Source organism: Trematosphaeria pertusa (genome assembly GCF_010094035.1).
Source record: "Trematosphaeria pertusa strain CBS 122368 unplaced genomic scaffold BU26scaffold_4, whole genome shotgun sequence".
Classification (NCBI taxonomy): Eukaryota; Fungi; Ascomycota; class Dothideomycetes; order Pleosporales; family Trematosphaeriaceae; genus Trematosphaeria; species Trematosphaeria pertusa.
The window spans coordinates 568,398-585,790 of NW_022987215.1; the positions used below are offsets into that span (position 1 = coordinate 568,398).

At 54.6% G+C, this 17,393-nt stretch overlaps 9 protein-coding genes across 9 annotated transcripts; 5 read left to right on the plus strand and 4 right to left on the minus strand.

Moving 5' to 3' along the window:
* Positions 1–67: 67 nt before the first annotated feature.
* BU26DRAFT_516563 (uncharacterized protein) lies at positions 68–1,447 on the minus strand. Its single transcript, XM_033828359.1, has 7 exons — positions 1,193–1,447; positions 1,091–1,144; positions 918–1,013; positions 689–868; positions 595–639; positions 440–542; positions 68–388 (listed from the first exon to the last, which is right to left on the minus strand). The coding sequence occupies exons 1-7, from the start codon at positions 1,220–1,222 to the stop codon at positions 279–281; spliced, it is 618 nt and encodes a 205-aa protein (XP_033686811.1). The 5' UTR covers positions 1,223–1,447; the 3' UTR covers positions 68–278.
* A 134-nt stretch (positions 1,448–1,581) lies between these two features.
* BU26DRAFT_244876 (uncharacterized protein) lies at positions 1,582–2,696 on the plus strand. The gene has a single exon (XM_033821059.1). The coding sequence runs from the start codon at positions 1,822–1,824 to the stop codon at positions 2,566–2,568; it is 747 nt and encodes a 248-aa protein (XP_033686812.1). The 5' UTR covers positions 1,582–1,821; the 3' UTR covers positions 2,569–2,696.
* BU26DRAFT_244873 (putative carboxypeptidase S1) lies at positions 2,697–4,491 on the plus strand. The gene is made up of 4 exons (XM_033821058.1): positions 2,697–3,075; positions 3,130–3,965; positions 4,018–4,284; positions 4,339–4,491. The coding sequence occupies exons 1-4, from the start codon at positions 2,825–2,827 to the stop codon at positions 4,401–4,403; spliced, it is 1,419 nt and encodes a 472-aa protein (XP_033686813.1). The 5' UTR covers positions 2,697–2,824; the 3' UTR covers positions 4,404–4,491.
* Positions 4,492–4,665: 174 nt separating this feature from the next.
* On the minus strand, positions 4,666–5,112 carry BU26DRAFT_502405 (uncharacterized protein; the record flags this gene model as incomplete). The annotated part of the gene is made up of 2 exons (XM_033826632.1): positions 4,666–4,919; positions 4,989–5,112. 2 exons carry the CDS (start codon positions 5,110–5,112, stop codon positions 4,666–4,668), a joined length of 378 nt encoding a protein of 125 aa, XP_033686814.1.
* Positions 5,113–5,640: 528 nt separating this feature from the next.
* On the plus strand, positions 5,641–7,578 carry BU26DRAFT_590119 (uncharacterized protein; the record flags this gene model as incomplete). The annotated part of the gene is made up of 2 exons (XM_033834750.1): positions 5,641–5,668; positions 5,742–7,578. The coding sequence occupies 2 exons, from the start codon at positions 5,641–5,643 to the stop codon at positions 7,379–7,381; spliced, it is 1,668 nt and encodes a 555-aa protein (XP_033686815.1). The 3' UTR covers positions 7,382–7,578.
* Positions 7,579–7,894: 316 nt separating this feature from the next.
* On the plus strand, positions 7,895–8,779 carry BU26DRAFT_561615 (uncharacterized protein; the record flags this gene model as incomplete). The annotated part of the gene is made up of 1 exon (XM_033832937.1): positions 7,895–8,779. One exon carries the CDS (start codon positions 7,895–7,897, stop codon positions 8,777–8,779), a length of 885 nt encoding a protein of 294 aa, XP_033686816.1.
* Positions 8,780–10,041: 1,262 nt separating this feature from the next.
* Positions 10,042–10,922, minus strand: BU26DRAFT_548597 (uncharacterized protein; the record flags this gene model as incomplete). Its single annotated transcript, XM_033831952.1, has 2 exons — positions 10,488–10,922; positions 10,042–10,388 (listed from the first exon to the last, which is right to left on the minus strand). Exons 1-2 carry the CDS (start codon positions 10,867–10,869, stop codon positions 10,042–10,044), a joined length of 729 nt encoding a protein of 242 aa, XP_033686817.1. The 5' UTR covers positions 10,870–10,922.
* A 739-nt stretch (positions 10,923–11,661) lies between these two features.
* On the minus strand, positions 11,662–15,556 carry BU26DRAFT_422459 (Rho1 guanine nucleotide exchange factor 1; the record flags this gene model as incomplete). Its single annotated transcript, XM_033823458.1, has 3 exons — positions 11,662–11,781; positions 11,833–12,689; positions 12,736–15,556. The coding sequence occupies 3 exons, from the start codon at positions 15,554–15,556 to the stop codon at positions 11,662–11,664; spliced, it is 3,798 nt and encodes a 1,265-aa protein (XP_033686818.1).
* Positions 15,557–16,156: 600 nt separating this feature from the next.
* On the plus strand, positions 16,157–16,948 carry BU26DRAFT_561618 (vacuolar ATP synthase-like protein 16 kDa proteolipid subunit; the record flags this gene model as incomplete). Its single annotated transcript, XM_033832938.1, has 7 exons — positions 16,157–16,201; positions 16,248–16,265; positions 16,318–16,330; positions 16,382–16,464; positions 16,514–16,711; positions 16,761–16,846; positions 16,906–16,948. 7 exons carry the CDS (start codon positions 16,157–16,159, stop codon positions 16,946–16,948), a joined length of 486 nt encoding a protein of 161 aa, XP_033686819.1.
* Positions 16,949–17,393: the final 445 nt, after the last annotated feature.

Sequence of the window (17,393 nt, forward strand, 5' to 3'; positions counted from 1 at the left end):
GCGATTATTCACGTCATGCGCTAAGCCACGTGAAGAGCCTCAGGCTACACCAAAACGGGCATGCAGGTTTCAATGATTCGTGCTTGTAGGCAGCTGTGTAGGCAGCTATGTAGGCAACTATGTAACGCTCGAAACCCAGACAGGTGGAAGGCGAGCAAAAGGGAGCCTCTCTCAAGAGGTATGCACGACGCCAGACACCATACGCCGCGAGAGGGCCACATGTACCAGTACCGGAATGGACGGTGCGAAAGAGGATACTGTAGGCGAGCATGCCCTTATCAGCACGCGCATCCGCCCTCGTTGCCCTTGAGATCTATCGGGATTGTCTCGGGGAAGTCAGAGTTGAAGTCTCCTACTTCTTCTTGAGCCAGCGCCTGTCGCGCGATAACTGCAAAGCCCACATCAGACAAGAGTCGAGATTAAAGCGTGGCAGACTCACCTTCAAAGGCCTGTTCGACGTTGATAGCTTCTTTTGCGCTCGTTTCGAAGTACGGGATGCCGCCCTTGGATTGGCAATAGGTCATGGCGCGCTTTTGCGAGATCTTGTTGCAGATTAGCTTGAGCCTAATGCAACGCAGACGCTATGAAGCTCACCATCCTCTTGCTCTCCTCCACATCGATCTTATTGCCAATAACGACCTACTTCAGTCAGCCTTGACCACCGGTGAGCTCGGTTGCATCTACGTACGAACGGGAAGCTTTCGGGGTCCATTGGGCTGGCTTGCACCAGGAACTCGTCTCGCCAGCTGTCCAGTGTGTCGAAGCTCTTGGAGTTATTGACATCGTAAACCAGCACGCAGCAGTCGGCGCCCCTGTAGAAGGCGACACCTAATGACTGGAATCGCTCCTGGCCAGCAGTATCCCACAACTATCTTCGAATCAGCTCAGACTCGTTCTCCCGTACCTCCCAGACGCACCTGCATTGTTACCAGTCGATCATCCACGAGAACTTCTTTGGTGAGGAAATCGGCGCCGATGGTCGCTTTATAGCTCGCGCTGAACTTCTTGTTGACCTGTGATGATGGTGTAAGCTACCGTGCATAGCTGGATATCGCGCGAAAGCTCAAGGGATCGCCCAGGGTGGCCATACATATTGGTTCATCAAGCTAGTCTTGCCCACGCCACTGTCGCCGAGGATAATGACCTGCTCTGCTTAGCGCGGCCCGAGAGCCTTTGCATGAAGCTGGTATACCTTGAGAAGGACCTTCTTCCTTGAAGCCATTGTTTTATAGGGCCGGGGTTGGAGGATGTAGGGTGCGGTGCGATGGTTAGAGGTGCGGAGCTCGGCCGTGCCCGCGGCTAGGCCTGTCGATACAGGCTACAGGATAAAGATAGGCAGCAGGATGCGCTGGTAGTCAGCGGTCGGTGAAGCGTAGATCAAAGCGCAGGCGTAGCTTCGCGGGGTCTGCGTAACGGTAGCAGGTCAAGGGTCGTTGGTTGTGGTGTGTCGAAGCTCCCTCCAGCCCAGGGTGTTGATGTCAGTCGGGTTATCGGCGCTAGTTAGAAACGCTAAGCCAAACTAAGTTTAGTACTCTTTATCTCCAGCGCTGTTCCGGAGCCGTGGGAGCGCAAATGTTGGCAACGCCGTGGAGGCTCTCCAGCCCTTATGATGCGAGCGTGACTTTGACCTGAGGGTCTTCTCTAAATCTCTCTGTGCCCTTCCTTGGCTGATCCGCCTGGCCCAAACATGACCGAAGAAACGAAAGACCTGTCTCAGCCCCATCTTCCTCGAGGGATGACTTCCTTTCCAAAGCAAGCAGCGTGCCACCTATATCATTTGCAGCCGGAAGCGGTACCGCAATACTCGGACGCGCCTCGCGGATGACGCAGGGATCCGCAGCCTGGAGTCAGTCTTGCTACCCCTTCCAGCTCTCTGGTCCAGGCTTGACTCTCGCAACTCGTCAGAGGTACGTTATGTTGCGAGCTTCGCCCGATGCATGTACAGTAGGCCATTTCAGCATGGGGAATCCGAGCCAGTTCGATGCCTTGCTGTTTGGCCGGACCTCTGGGCTAGATGTTCTGGTCCCCGCCGCCATGCAGATCTATCTGCAAGCGAGGAAGCATGAGGACACACAATGGGCTGGTTCAGGAAGGTATGCAAAGATCAGAATTCAAAGCTTGATATTGCTTGACATTGCTCGAGATGCAGAATCTCGGCCGTCGCCCAATTGTCTGCTTGACATCCGATCAAGCTTCACCTCGGCAGCGGCGGCGGTACGCTTATCTCTCCCTAGCTACTCTTCCCCCACATCATCCCGACATCATCCCTACAACCTTCCTCCTGCGACTTGGCCCCTAGCGGCAGCTTGCCACCTACCCTACGCCGTTGGCTACGCCTTCGCCGCAGCGTCGCGATTCGAAAACGCGGCGGATTCGCTCTCCGCTATGATTACAACTTCACTGCTTCCCCGGAAACTATCCCTCGCCTCGCGCAAAGCCGGTAGATCCTGTGGTCGAAGCTCTCTGCATGAAAGGCTTTTTGGGGCCCCAACTTGCTCATTCGCCGACGATATATTACATGCTGGCGGCATGTGGCCACCTTCCCCTGCTGGACACTTTCTCCGTTGAAGAGGCGAGATCCTATCCAGGGATGCCGTGGGAAAATCCGCTCATCCACAATGCGACATGCATTTGATTTGCCCAGATCGGCGCATGCGTTTCAACACCTGCTCATTGTGATTTGGCGACTATCGGGGCCGTTTCACGAGCCTGGGGATCGCACTATCCAGCGCATGACTGATGGCTGGGCCCCGATTTGTATAAAGAAGCATCCAGCCCAGGAAGCACATCTCTTTACTGCAGCGTCCATCAAACTTCGTCCAGCATGCGCTCTTTTGTAACCATTTTGGCCGCGGCCGTAGCCTTCGCTGGTCTCACATTCGCTGCACCCTCTGCTAAACTCGACAAACGGTCCTTCGTTGAACGAAATGGAGTGACGTACAATGTCTTTGAACATGCCGCAACTGGCGCCCGGATAGAGTTCGTCAACAACTCTGGCATTTGCGAAACGACGCCCGGAGTCAAGCAATACTCCGGATACCTCTCTGTGGGGACTAACATGAACATGTGGTTCTGGTTCGTACCATATCATTCGTGATACTGCGTATACAACGTGCTGATGTTCTGTAGGTTCTTCGAAGCACGACAGAATCCGTCCACTGCTCCACTTGCCGCTTGGCTCAACGGTGGCCCAGGCTGTTCCTCAATGATCGGGCTCTTCCAAGAAAACGGTCCCTGCAAGTTCAACGTCGGATCCTCCAACACTTCGCCTGTCAACAACACCCACAGCTTCAACAATTACGCAAACATGATCTACATTGATCAGCCGATTGGCGTTGGTTTCTCGTATGGTACCAACTCCGTAAACTCCACAGAGACTGCTGCTCCCTACGTGTGGAAACTTATCCAGGCATTCTATTCATCGTTCCCTGAGTACAAATCTCGAGACTTCGGCCTGTGGAGCGAGAGCTACGGCGGCCACTACGGACCAGAGTTTGCCAAATTTTTTCTCGATCAGAACGCGGCCAATGCAGGCGAGAAGATCAACATCGTCGCTCTCGGTGTCAACAACGGGTGGTTCGACGCTCAGATTCAAGAGCCAGCCTATATTGCGTACAGCTACAACAACAGCTACAAGCCCATGATTTCTCAGTCTCAATACAACAGCTACATGTCCGCCTTCAACAGCAGATGCCTCCCTCGGCTCCAAGCCTGTGCCAAGACTGGATCAAACTCTGATTGTTCAAATGCAGAGAGTGCTTGCTACTCTGCTGTGGAGAGCCCTCTCATTTCCGCCGCCGACTTCGATGTCTACGATGTCAGATCACCCAGCAATGACCCGGAGCCGCCCCAGAACTATGTCAAATATCTTCAATCCTCAGCTGTTGTGAAGGCAATTGGCGCACAGAGTACTTATCAAGAATGCCCGGATGCGCCGTACAACAAATTCCAAAGTACGGGTGACGGTGAGCTCCCTCTTCTCAATACCAAAAAAAAATTCTGTGCTAACAGAACAAGGTCCACGATCCTTCCTTGATGAACTCAGCGATGTCGTCTCCGCAGGAATGACGACCTTGATTTGGGCCGGAGACGCAGATTGGATATGCAACTGGTACGGTGGCTACGACGTAGCTAATGCTATCTCCTACTCCGGCCAGAGCGCCTTCAAGGCAAAGACTCTGGCTCCGTACAAAGTCAACGGGAAGGAAGGAGGAACATTCAAGACGCAGGGAAACCTGTCATTCTTGAGAGTTTATGAAGCCGGCCACGAAGTCCCATACTACCGTAAGTGCACTGAGGAGCCCAAGGAAATCCAGTTATGGCTGCTAACGAATGCAGAACCAGAGCTTGCACTCCAGGCCTTCATCCAGACGATGAAAAAGGGACCTGTTGCTTCGACGTAAAGTATGACGCTCGTGACTTCCGATGCATAGAAATAGAACGTAATACCATAATGCAATTTGCATTCGATAGCGATAATTCCGATTGTCCTGTTTAGCCCAAGGGGAGGCTCACGTGTCGTCTCAAGCACACACATAACCCTGCCCTATTCACATTTACTTTTGTCCGCACGGTTAGCATACCCAGTCTCACCCCTTTCTCCTTCAAGCCCTCGCATGACGCTAGTTTAAGGTCCATCAAATGCGATCCCGAGGCCGCTTCACATCAAGAGCTCTCAGGCTCTTTCGGCTCAAGCCTCGTCTGCACAAACACCGCCCTCTCCACCACAGCTCTCAGCCCCGCAAGGGCCTCTTCGCGCTTGTGCACCGGAGCTCCCTGGATAACACTCTCCTCCCGTATCAGCACGTGGTATCTGACCATCTTCCTGCCCTCCTTGTCTAGGACAAAGTGGACGTTGCTGGGTTTGATGTAGCGTTCTTCGCTCCCATAATTATGGAGGAGCAGGAAGAGGAGGTTGTCTAGAAGGGAGTCAGTGAGGTGTCCTGTAGATCGAGACTTTTGGATGGGGAGGAGAGGGACTGACTTACTGGCGAGCTGGCGTTTTTGGGGCTTTGTGAGGGTGGATTCAATGCTCGGTGTAAATGTGACGCCAGTGAGCTGGAGTAGCCGGCTGTAGAGATCAACGGTATTGCGGGTCGTGGGGTTGGACATGGTGCCTTGGAGTCTTCTAGGACCCGTGTTACAAGCTTGATTTGAGAAGAAGTATGGTGGTAGAAGGCTGGAAGAGGTTGTATTTTAGACAGTTAGGAGTGTTAGTTGGAGAGTCTGGCGCTCAGAAGGTAATTTAATACAGACTGGAAGACATTCTGGGGCTCGTAAAAGTCGGCAAGATGTTGGACACCATGTGAGTGGACTGAAGTGATGCACCGCCTTTTACCCTCCTTTCACTAATGTCATCGCTTCCCAAGTCTTAGCACCACGGTGGCTCGGCTTTCTCCGAACCGCTGCTACAAGATAAACTTTCATTTGATCATTGAAAGCGTGTCGGCTCCTCGTCCCGTGCAGCTCAGCGCATACGTATCCCAGGCGAAGTCCCATCTTTCACCTAGGAACTCAGTCACGGAAAAGCTTTTAAATTGCCTCACCGGCCATCTCCTCACCTCAACCCCGAAACTTGTTTCGAAAACAAAATTTGAGATTTGCCTCGACGACTTCCAGTTCTGCCACATCCTTCCAAACATGTCAACTACGCGAGGTCGGTCGATGGGTATGTATGCGCCCACCAAGGACGTTGAACTACAATATGAGAGCTAGACCGACTGAACAGACAGACTCTATAGACTCGCGAGCGTCAGCGGCTCGAGCGGTGCAGTCCTTTCTCCCCGATGAAGAGCTCCGCCCGCATGCGCCCCTCAACCTTCGTTGGCGCGCCGGTAACCCGCTGTTCGCGCATTACATTACACTCATCGAGCGTGTCCGATGTCTCAATCCGACTCGCCGACTGCAGCTAGCCCATGGGCTTACCTTCAAGCTAGGGTGGCCGTCTCACCTCCGCTCGATCGAGCAGATTCGCGCCGGAGTGAAGCCAGAGCCCGGCTCACGGTGGAGTCCTGAAGATAAGCGGCTGCTGCTACTCTTCCGAGTGGAGTTTGAGATCCCCAATAAGTTCGTCGCTGCCGTGTTCTTTGAGGGGCGGACTGCGGACGAGTGCGAGAGCCAATTTACTCGTCTCCTCCAAGAGATGAACCGCGCTGACAAAGCGCGTGTGAAAGAAGGGAAAGATTTTCTTTGGTCCGAGGAGCAGATGGTGAAAGTGGCGCAGACAAAGCAGCAGGGTAAAGGCTGGGAGGATATTGCGGAGATGTTTTCCGGTAGAGACCCGACCCAGTGCAAGTACGCCTACTATCGGTATTTGTACAGGCGTCGGGAACTTCCGGAGAGGACAGTGGAAGCTACCCCGAGCGAGGCTTCAACAGCAAAACAGCTTCCAGAAGCCGTTATACGCATTAAGGAGCAGACGCCGCCTTCCCAACCACAGACAACCGACGATTTGAAGAGGTGGGACCAAGAAGACCGGGACCTTGTCTTCAACGCTTCACAGAGTGGCATGAGCTCCAAGGAGATCTGGCAGAAGCACTTCTCAAGTCGGACGTTTGGAGCCGTTCGGACGAGGGTGTCTTTCGAGAAGAAGCTTCGAGGCGCGAAATCCAAGGCCAGCAAATGGTCGGACGGCGAGCGTAACCTGTTGCTACGGCTGGTGAATGGCGGGCATGGATTCGAGCAGATCGCCCCGAAGTGGTTTCCGCATCGCACGGCCGAGAACTGTGAGGCGTACTACAAGTATTTGATGAAAGCGAAAGGGCCTACGCTGGCAAGCACGGAGGCGTCTGGAGGCGAGGTGGACGCAGAGGGCGATGTGGACATGCAATCGGATATGGACATAGAGGCTGACATGACAGCGGCGGATAATGACGATGACGAAGATTTTTCCCCAGAGGATCATTCAGAACCAGCCTCGCCTCCCCACACCACACAAAGAACTGCCAGGCGTCGCCGCTCCTCAGCCACCAACGCAAACCCATATTCTGCGGCTCCAAATGCCGACGACGAAGCCTTCCTCGAATCCCAGCGCTCCTCCCTCATCGCCTCCATCGACGTGGAGGAGTTGTCAGCAGGAGAGAAGACCAAGCTCAAGAAAGCTCTTGACGAAGCCGGCTGGCCGAAACGCTTTACATCTATCGCCGACTACCACGCTCCGCCTCCGAAGACAGGAAAATATTGGCCCCTGGAGGATTCGCGTGCGCTCGTAGCCATGAGGGAGACATCCGATTTGAGCTTCCGGATTATCGCGGACAAGTTCTATCCTGGACGGTCGGAGAAAGCCGTTAGGAATCACTATGGGACTTTGGAGAGAGGAGGGAGGGAGTCTGATATGAGGCGCGGTCGGGCTACGCACACCAGAATGTTTCGTCCGGTCTAAGTTCAGATGCTGAAATCTCCCCGAGTCCAACTTCCAGACTGTTCGTCCAGTCTAGGTACAGATACCGAGCTACGACTAAGGGACTCGGTCGAATCATTTTTGTTGAAGCGTAGGGGTGAATAGAAAAATACGTGGCATCTTCCGCAGCGGAGACTATCTGGCGGGGTCTTCGGTATCGGGGAAGTAGCTAGCTTGAGGGTATTGTGAGCTAGCTGGCAGCTTCCGCCTGATAGTAAAAATGCACTTCATACCTCGTAACGAATATGATGTAATCCTGTGGTGTGTGTGGGAATGCGCCCCTAGTGAAACTAGACCACGGCTGTCAAGGGGTAAGGCAGGCTACCATCGCCTAGCGGCTCAGCTAGGCTGGCAATGAGAGTGAAAGCTCATCTGGGCCTTCCTCTGAGAATCTCGAATCATCACGGCCCCCGCAGGATACAACTCCAACCTCGCACTAGACAGTAACTCTGCCTCGCCACCTTCCGGCACCCAACCACAAACTCTGCATCCACCATGCCCAACACCGGCACCGATGTCCTCCACACTCACCTCGTGTGCCTCTTCGACGTCGAATCCCATCTTTCCCACCCCCAACGGGCCCAACTAGTCAACACACTCATCTTCCTCATCCGCAACAAATACACCCCTCTAATCCCGCCACCACACGACTTCAACGTCATCCTTGTCAAAGACGACTTCGACATGTGGCGCATGGATGTAACGCTCCGTGAGCAAGTGGTCATGTTTGGCGCGCCGGTCGAGACGCGGAAGGATGCAATGTCGGGGCTGAGGGTGAGGATTGAAAAGAGGGCCGCACAGGTTGTCAGGGAGAGGAGTGGTAGAGCGAGGGAGAAGGGGGCGGGCGGGAAGGAAAATAAGACGTGGAGGCCGGGGACGGAGGAGAAAGAGAGGCAGCTGTCGTGGGTGGAGGAGGAGATGGGGATGATTCGGGAGGCGAGGGTTGAGGAGGAGCGGGACGTGCAGGCTGCTGCTGATGATATGCGGGCCGTAAGGGTTAGTGGAAAGGAGGAGGATGAGCGCGATGAAGGGCAAAATGAAGGTGCGGAGGACAGCGGACAAAGCTGGAACGATGCCAATGCTAACGACGAAATTGAAGAAGGTGAGGTCGTAGAAGCGACAGCACCTATACGACGGATCGGCAAGAAGAGGAAAGCGAACGCTGACAGCGACGGTCCGCGCAAGAAGGCAAAGAGCGAGCAAGAGGGAGAAAAGGCATTGAAGGCTAGCCATGAGTCAGAGGAGGTCTCGGGCCATTCTGCACAGGGCGAGGAACCTATCAATGAGGCAGAGAAGCCTGAGCAAGCTGGCAAAAGGGGACTGAAAGGCTGGATGGGGTCGTGGTATCGGAGCAGGAGGAGCCCGAGCCCGGACACATAATATCTAAACGATCACTCACCTCTCGAGACCGACTGGTGCTCGGGAAAGCGTTGTATTAATGAGGTCGAAGAATTCTTATCTAGACTCAGTTAAGCATAGTGCTTTCCGTGCTATCTCAACCTCACCATTGACGGAGGGCCCGTGTATTCTCGTTGAAGATTAGCAAGTAATGCATTGCCAGTGATCGAGGTCGTCAAAGCTTAGCAGAGGCTGTGGGATTTTACTCCGCATTGGAAACACTCGCTAATCGTGGAAATGCCTGTTCTTTCGAACTTTTGGGCAAGACCAGCATGTGTGCTTTTGAAGACACTGAGAGTGCTTCCACCCTTCGTACTAAGGCGGCATCATTCTGCGCAGCCAGAGTCGATCTTCCTCCACAAATCGCACAATAGCAATCTCCACGCCTCAAGCGACTTAGAGCCGGCCATTACATTCTCAGAAAACGGTATGCTTATGCATATACGCCGAGTCAAGGCAGACCATACCACAATCGTGCCGGAAATACATCCGAAGGACTTTCAGCATGCGTTACGAGAAGAGCGGCGGGCCTGGAGAGCCGATCGCGGCAACACTTCCGACGCTACGGATAGGGAAGAGCTTCAAGGGGAAAGGACCGCATTCAGTGGCACCGCAACGATGGGTAAATTTTCAGAAGAGGATGAAGCTCACGCAGCACAATTCTGGGAACTCTTCAATACCAAATGTGGGACGGATGATGCAGTACATCCACCATTCTTCTTCATGTTTCTTGGGGTGGAACAAAGGCATGGCTTCTTCATAACGGATGGCGGCTGCATAGGAAGGGGGCTAAGGTGCGTCCGAATCGGCGATGTCCTGGTGGTCGTACCAGGTGGAAAGGTGCCTTTCGTTCTTCGGCCGTTCGGAACGAGGTACCATCTTTTAGGCGAGTCGTGTAAGTAAACAGCCGAATCTCCAGCATTTGTAGAACTAAGCCCAAGCTGCGGATGTCAACGGGGTTATGCATGGTGAGCTAGTACCGTCGATTCAGGGAGGGAAACTTTCCTATATCGCACATTCACGTTGGTACGAAGTTGGTCGCATAGCACCCTCACCGCGGTGTGCCTTCTTCTTGCGAGAAAGGTGCAGATGGTTGAGGCTCTGTTGACGGACGATTGACCTTTCATGAGATAGTCCCTTGATGATAGCTTCAGCATCCATGCATAGGCTCAAGGGTAGGACAACTCAACTCATCGAAAAGAAAAGGCCTTATTCAACAATTATTGTTCAGGGAGAATTCAGCCTCACGCCTGGCTCTCTCCGCCATACACCCTCTTTAATCTAAACCACCCGGCCTCCTGCATCGCTCCATCTGCCACCTTCTCATTCCGCATAATTTCCGTAACATCACTCACCGGCGTCTCCTCGCCATCGAACTCACACAGCCCAAGGTACTGCGGCACCGGCTCTTCTTTCCTCACAAACTGGTCTAGCGTAGTCGCATTGACGACTTTACATCTCCTGATGCGACGGAAGGTGGGTAGCTTGAGAAGCGCCGGGATGACGGATTTTTCATACCAGGCATCGAAGTCGGTGGTCGAAGTGGAGGAGGCAGGTTGTGACGCCCATGAGAGGAGGAATTTCGCTGGCTCTATACTTTCCGCGTCAGCAAACCGTCCAATTCAGCGAATACAGCCATCTCTTCAAAAATTCCAACTCGAATCTAGGATAACGACACAGCACCACATACCTCTCTGGCTCCCCTCAGCCACCTCCTTCGCCACCTCCTCATAAAACCTAGTATCAAACCTCGCCTGCTCAAATACGTCCCTCAACAGCTCCTCGCTCGGTCTACTCTGCCCATCCAACCCCCTAAACTCGTCCGTCAACCGATACCACACATCCGGCATCTCATACAGCGTCAACCAGGGCGCATTCGCCGACCAAGCCTCCGGATCCGGTTGCGGAAAGATGGCTTCGTACCGTGCCGCGCGGGGTACACCGGGGAGCGAGGTCACTTCAAGTATGTGCGTGTTTTCGTACCAGTCGCAGAATTTAGAGGGCGTTAGTGTTGTGCTGGGGGAGGATGGATTGGCGATGCGCGAGGAGACCCATAGAACGCCTGGTGGCATTTTGGAGGACCCACCGACTGAAAAAGGGAGATAGAAGGAAGAATGGCGGAGAGGATGGAGATAATGTAGAGTGCACAGATAGCCTGATGGAATTCAGCACTTCATATGCAGTCGCGCTCGGTTCCGTTTCGAACGGATCGGAACGCGGAGGCTAGACTCCTGGCTATCCTTACCCGGGTCGAACTAAGTAACGAGCGGGTACGCGATCACACTTCCGAAAAGTTGGCCCAGTTAGCTCTCTCATGATCGCAAGGCATACAAAGCTTGCCTCTGCTGCTTGTTAGGTGAATGTGTCTTATCTAGGTTTTGAAGTCGTGTACCATCCGAGAATTGGGAGTCGAGGAGAGCATCAGGGACGCGTACGCGTGGTGTGCTCGGAGCATGACGAGATCGCACCTCTTCATTACGATCGCATACCTGCCACTATGATCGCTCTCTTTCGCTGCAATTAGACCCCTGTTCCCCTGCTCGTCTTCACCCTTCGCATACCCAGGGAGGTTACAGTCCAAATCCAAGCCAAGAAAGATATAGTACAAAAGCCCATCAAAAGAGATGGGCCAAAAAGAGAAGAAGAAACCCAGCCACCCCTGTCTAGCCTCGACCCATAATATGCTGTCTGCAGTGACACAAGCCAACCGCATGGACAAAGCAGAATTAGAGAGAAACGAGATCCCGGACTCTTCGTGAGGTGGAGAGCGCTCGGCCGACGCCTCAGCGGTGTGGCGATTGTTGCTCCAGCGGGAAGCGGCACTGCGAATTGGCGTATTGGCATGAAGCCATCGATTTCTCCGTTCAGCTCTTCTCATAGGACCGATTGTTCTCAAGGACCAGCTTGTGTCCCTGTGCAGTCTGCCAGAAGTCCAAGCTTGAAACGACATCGAGACCCAGCTCATCCTCGTACGCGTAAAGAATCTGTTGTAGATTAGTAAGTATCAAGCTGTTGGCTTGCCCGGGTTGACGTACCTCTCTTGTTGATGTGTGCAACCATCTGATGTTCTTCGCGGTGACAATGTGGACCAGACCTCCGCTTTCCATATGTCTGATCTCAATGAAACTTGGCTCGAAAGCAAGGATGTAGGGATGGAATATCGCGAATGCTTGCGGATTGCCTTCCCATGTGATCCTCCAATCCGGTCGAGCACGCCAACCGTTGCGATTAACAAAGAAGGAATAGTCGGTGTAGCATAGTAGGAATTCGCTTGCCAGACGCTCAATATGAATTGGCTTGATGTTCTCTTTCCGCACGACGAAGTCAAGTGAGGTATCGGCTTGATCGAGAAGTGATTGTGTTTCTAGCGTCTCAAGACTGACGACTTCGAAGCCGCGTGCACAGCCAACGCATAGTTTTGAGCGCAGGAAATGGATCGATGTCGATTCCGTCGGGATGTAGAACTCCTTGTAAGGCTTGAGCTGATCTTGCCCAGTTGAAAGCATCTTGGCAAACCCGGATTTCCTCGACTTGCTGGCCATGTTCTCCTTAGGTTCGAAGACCTTAATAGTCGTGGATAGAGCGGAAGTTTTGACGGAGGCGACGAGTTGCTGTCCGAGACAGATGCCGGCTTTGAAGAAGTTGGCGTGGCAAATCTTCCTAGGCCGCTTGACGATCGCCTGAGTCTCATCGGGGTCTAGAGCTTCGATCGAGTAGGAATAGAGCGTCTTATCCGCCAGAACAAGGACGATCTGATGTTGCTCAAGTACATCAATCTGCGTGACCGCCTTGCAGTCCAAGACACGACGTGGCTTCTGGGAGGAGTCCTTTGGTTTGCGGTCGCCAACGTAGATTCCAGCCTCCGTGCCATAGGCAATTTTGCGCCCACCATCTGGCAACTATTAGCACAGGTCGAGTTGAAGAACGAAGACACCTACCCAGCGGAACCGCGCATGTTACCCTGATTGCGGCGGTGAAGAATCCTTCGTTAACAATAGTTTGCGTAAAGATGTTGCTCCGCTCCCTCAGGTTCCTCTGCTGCGAGTCGATGTGCTCTATCCATTTCTGCTGCGAGATCTGGGTGCTTGCATAGAGAGTTAGCTCGTAGCCGCCCTTTCCGAGATGTTTGAAGGTGATTGGAAAGCCTTGCTGCTTTGCGGCATCCCCCTTCGGCGTGGCGGCGGCTATCGCCCTCGCGCCCATCAAGTTGGCGGAGGGCCGTTTGGAGATGCCCATTTTGGGAATGATTTCTTCCATTTGTGTGATAACGAGGAGCTCTAGCGGGATAGGCTTCTTGTACACCTTCTGTTCTTCGCGTTTGTTGACGGTTTTGACTCGGACGAGAAGGACTGCATGGTCGAAGAGGTAGCAGGTGATATCTCCGGTAGTTTCGGTGGGAGTCTTTTTCAAGGTACCCTTGAACACTAATTGGCGGTTCTCATCCGTCAGCTTCAGGTCGACAAACTCGCCAGGGCGGAACTTAAGATCCCGGTTAAGCTGCATGAGGTTGAAGTGGTTTTCTGCTTTCCCGGACTCCACGTTGACCTTTGACAATGTGTCTTTGATGATCTTGATGGCCTTTGGAATATCTGTCCTATCGGGGTTTTCGTCGGCTGTATATTTGGCGATATTCTCCAGCAGCAATGGATACCTGGCTAGCCTCGTGGTGGGCTTGGTGAGATAACCATTGAGTTCAAGCTTTCTTGACTCCTTCATCCTCTCAACTTCATCGACGAATCGCGAGAATGCGGGGTTCGTGCGCTTCTCATGCTCGAACTCATACTTGCCAAAGAGTTGATTGGCACCATACTTGATGAAAGGAGCAAAGTGCGGCACGTATTCCAGGAAGATATCGCCAACGTTGTGGACAACGGGGTCTTTTTGCTGGCGTCGAGTGAGAGACTCCGCGAGTCTTGAGTTGACCATGTAGACCTCCTGGCAGTTGGAAAAGACCGTCCGGACAAATTTCTCACGGCGGTGCTCTGGAATGGGCGACGTGGCGGGATTTCGTAGAGGCTTCATCCAGAAATCCCTGAGATATTCCAAATCTTTCACGAAATCACGCTCCGTATACATCAGTTCGGAGATGACCTCCTGTCGCTTCTTCTCCTTGTCGGACACGCTCTCTGCGACCTCCTTAGAGACGGTGTTGATCCAGAGCTTCTGCTCTTCATCCGCATCATCGTGCAAGCTCGCCCGTGACTCTTCTCGTTTGAGGCCGGGCTGAGGCCTCATGTTCAAGCGGGCTTGCTGCTCCAGGCGGCGAGGGCAGGCGATGGAGTAGCATAAGCGGTCGCGAGTGCATGTTGGCGAGTAGCACTCTGTCAATAGCGTGAAGACACCATTAACCTCAGCGGCCTCCTCCATCATCGTCTCTCGGAACTGATAGATTTCGTTGGTCGAATCACGCAGCCTGTGCGCGTACGTAACATCGTGGAAAAATTTCTGCGCGTCTAAGGACCGGCCCAAGAGTAGCGCCAAATTGCGATCCGTTGTCTTGATGATGTATGCTATGAGGTCCACCGCCTCAGCCCCCGTGAAAGCGCTCTTGTACACCAACCCATCCTTTTCTTTCTCCGCTAGTCCTATTCGGTCCTTGAACACCTCCGCCACGCGCGAGAGAAGCGCCGGATAGACGAGAGGAGACCTGCGCTGGGAGACAATCATGGCCTGCCCTTGCTGAGACTGGCCAGACCCCCGGTTGTTGCTGGTTACAGTTTGCGTCGAGCTGGGTCGGGTAACCGTAGAACTCATAGTATCGGTACGTTCCGACGGCGCAACGATTGTAGATGCCATAGACATGGTCCGCGATGATTGAGGTATGCTGCCCTGGCTCGTATTCCTCGTTTTACTGCCCGGCCCAACGTTCACAGGCGGAGGTGATCCAGCCGGCACCTGCTGTTCCAGCGGCGAGATTTCCGCGCCTCCTGACTCTCTTCTCCGGTTTGGTATAACTCTTCCGCTCATTGTCTGCGCGTATTCGCTGTCCCGCGTGTAGGAGCTCATTGACATTGTGCGTTCGTCCGGCCGTTCCGGAACCACTCGACCCTGTGCTGTGGTCCTAGCCATGTGGTTCATGTACGGTTGTTGCCGGAAGGTGTTGGCTGGCGACATGTAGCCTGAGCCTGGCGGATTGAATTGAGGGCGCGGCCCAACAGCCATGGACTGCGAACGATAAGAGTCTGAATTCATGGCCGGTCCTGGCCCACCAGGATAACGCTGAGGGATTGGCTTGTTGAATGGGGGCTGGCCGGGAGGAGAAGTGCGAGAATCGAAGCGCTGGGGCTGGCCATACGGTTGGCGCTCTGGTCGAAGTGGTCTGGGAAGATACTGCGGCTGCGGCTGGCGTTGGGCTTGAGGCGGGGGGACCCCATCCGGAAGTCGCTGGCTCGGAGGGTACCCGTTCGGCGGGGCGCGGTTGAAGTTGTCTGGAGACTGGTCGTAGCTCTGAGGGCGCTGTGGGTCGTAGCTGCTGGGACCACGCTGGTCGAAGGGCATAGGAGGCCGCCGATCATAACCGTTTACCGGTTGCCGGATTGGCGGTGCGCGCTGCATCATATCCGCCGTCTGTGTTGACATTGTGGCGGCGCGGTCCGGCGCCCGCATGGGCGTCTGCGATGTCATGGTCTGCGAGCGTCCTGCCATGGCCGGGCTGGCACCGAAGATGTTGGCGAAGGCGGCGTCCCTCGCTCCCGTGGGGTGGCCATAGTTCGGCGGGCGCGCGTATTCTCTCCCCTGTTGATTGCCGTAGTCCGCCATGTACGCTTCCTGGTTCACCGAGTCCTGTAGCTTTTGCTGTGCATCCGCGGGCGTCGGGGGCGGCGGTGGCAGACTTTTCGGGAGGCCAGTTCGCTGCGTAATCGAAAACGGCCGAAGAAGAGGCGCGGGGGAGGAAAGGCGGGAGCGATTGAGGCGTCCGCAGCAGCGCGAGTGCAAAGAGCGTGCGTCGGCGGTGCCGCAGCGGGCGGGGAATGGGGAGGAGAGGAGCGGGTCGAGGAGGGCGACACGGCAAACGGGAGGTGTTGTATGCTCGGAGGCAGGACTATCTCCCTGGCTAAGAGCCCGGCGAGGCGCCGCGGGAACTCCGTATGAGCGACAGAGAGCGTGCGCCGAATGTGGAAGAATGGGAAAGAAAAGTGTTCGCGGAGAGATATGGCGGGTAGAGCAGCGGCCGTCGGTCGTCGCAGGCTCGTGGTGGAGGAGTGCGGTCTTGTTCGTGTCCCAGCGCCAAGCCGCCTCACACGGGGGAACGAGCTGGGGCCTTCTCGTTGACGACCGACGCAGCCTGCCCTCCCAGCGCCCCCTCTTCCCGACTGCAACCTTCGTGACAAGCCGCGAAGCAGCGAGAGACACGACACGATGGAGAACGCACAGGCACCCGTCTTCGCGCCGTTCTTCGGCATGGTACGTCATTCAGCCTGTCGCCAGAGCACAGACTAACAGCGCGCAGAGCGGTATTGCCTTCGCCGTAAGTTTCGACCCTCCCTGCAGCTTGCGGACTCATAGCTAAGCGTTTGCAGATGATCTTCGGATGTACGCCGCTTCCGCATCGCATTTGGGATGGCAAAGGCTAACCGGGCACAGGTGCCGGCGCTGCCTATGGCACGGCAAAGTCGGGCATTGGCATCGCGGGCGTGGGGACGTACAGGCCAGACCTGATCATGAAGGTGCACGCCTCAATCTGGAGCTTCAGCGCGCTAGCTGACGCTCTGTTAGTGCTTGATCCCCGTCGTCATGTCCGGTATCCTAGCGGTCTACGCCCTCGTAATATCCGTCCTCATCGCGAACGACATACGGCCGCCGCCAACTAAGAATTACTCTTTGTTCGCCGGCTTCATGCACATGGCTGCTGGCTTGTCCGTGGGTCTGGCTGGTCTGGCGGCGGGCTATGCTATCGGCATTGTGGGGGATGTGGTACGTCTGGAGCAGCTCAGGGACAGGAGTGCGGTATTGACTCGGACAGGGCGTGCGGGCGTACATGCGGCAGTCGAGGATCTTTGTCGGCATGGTGTTGATTCTCATTTTCGCGGAAGTCTTGGGACTGTACGGGTACGTAAAGGAGATGATGGCACGGTACTTCGTGAGCGCTGCTTGCTGACGCGCTTTAGACTCATTGTTGCTCTCATTCTCAACACCAGGGCGAGCGGTTGAACGGGAGAATGTCCATATCTATGTACGACTACTTGCTGTAAGACACGTTGGCACGAGCATCCAATCTCGGAGCTCTAGGACTGTACTAATTCGGCCTCACGATGGTTTCCCGCTTGGGAGGCTAGGAGACATGATGCATTGTTACCGAGCTTCAGGCCATGTACTTGAGGACTTGTCAGGCACATATACCTGCCGGATTCAAATTAGGAATACAAATACCGGCTTGCAGATGAGGCAGATTTTCGGAAGAAGCTGTCGTGACTCGTACACTCCCTAGAACCAAGGTTCTCTGCGACTTGGGTAGTCATGACACCCGGCTCGAGCGCTGGATGGCCCACACGTCGCTGCCACAGCCTTGCCAAGGGCACGAGCTTGTGCGACGTCGGGAATTCCATGGGGGTCGGTGAGATAATCTCGTGCAGCGCGGCGGGCACTCATTACGGGG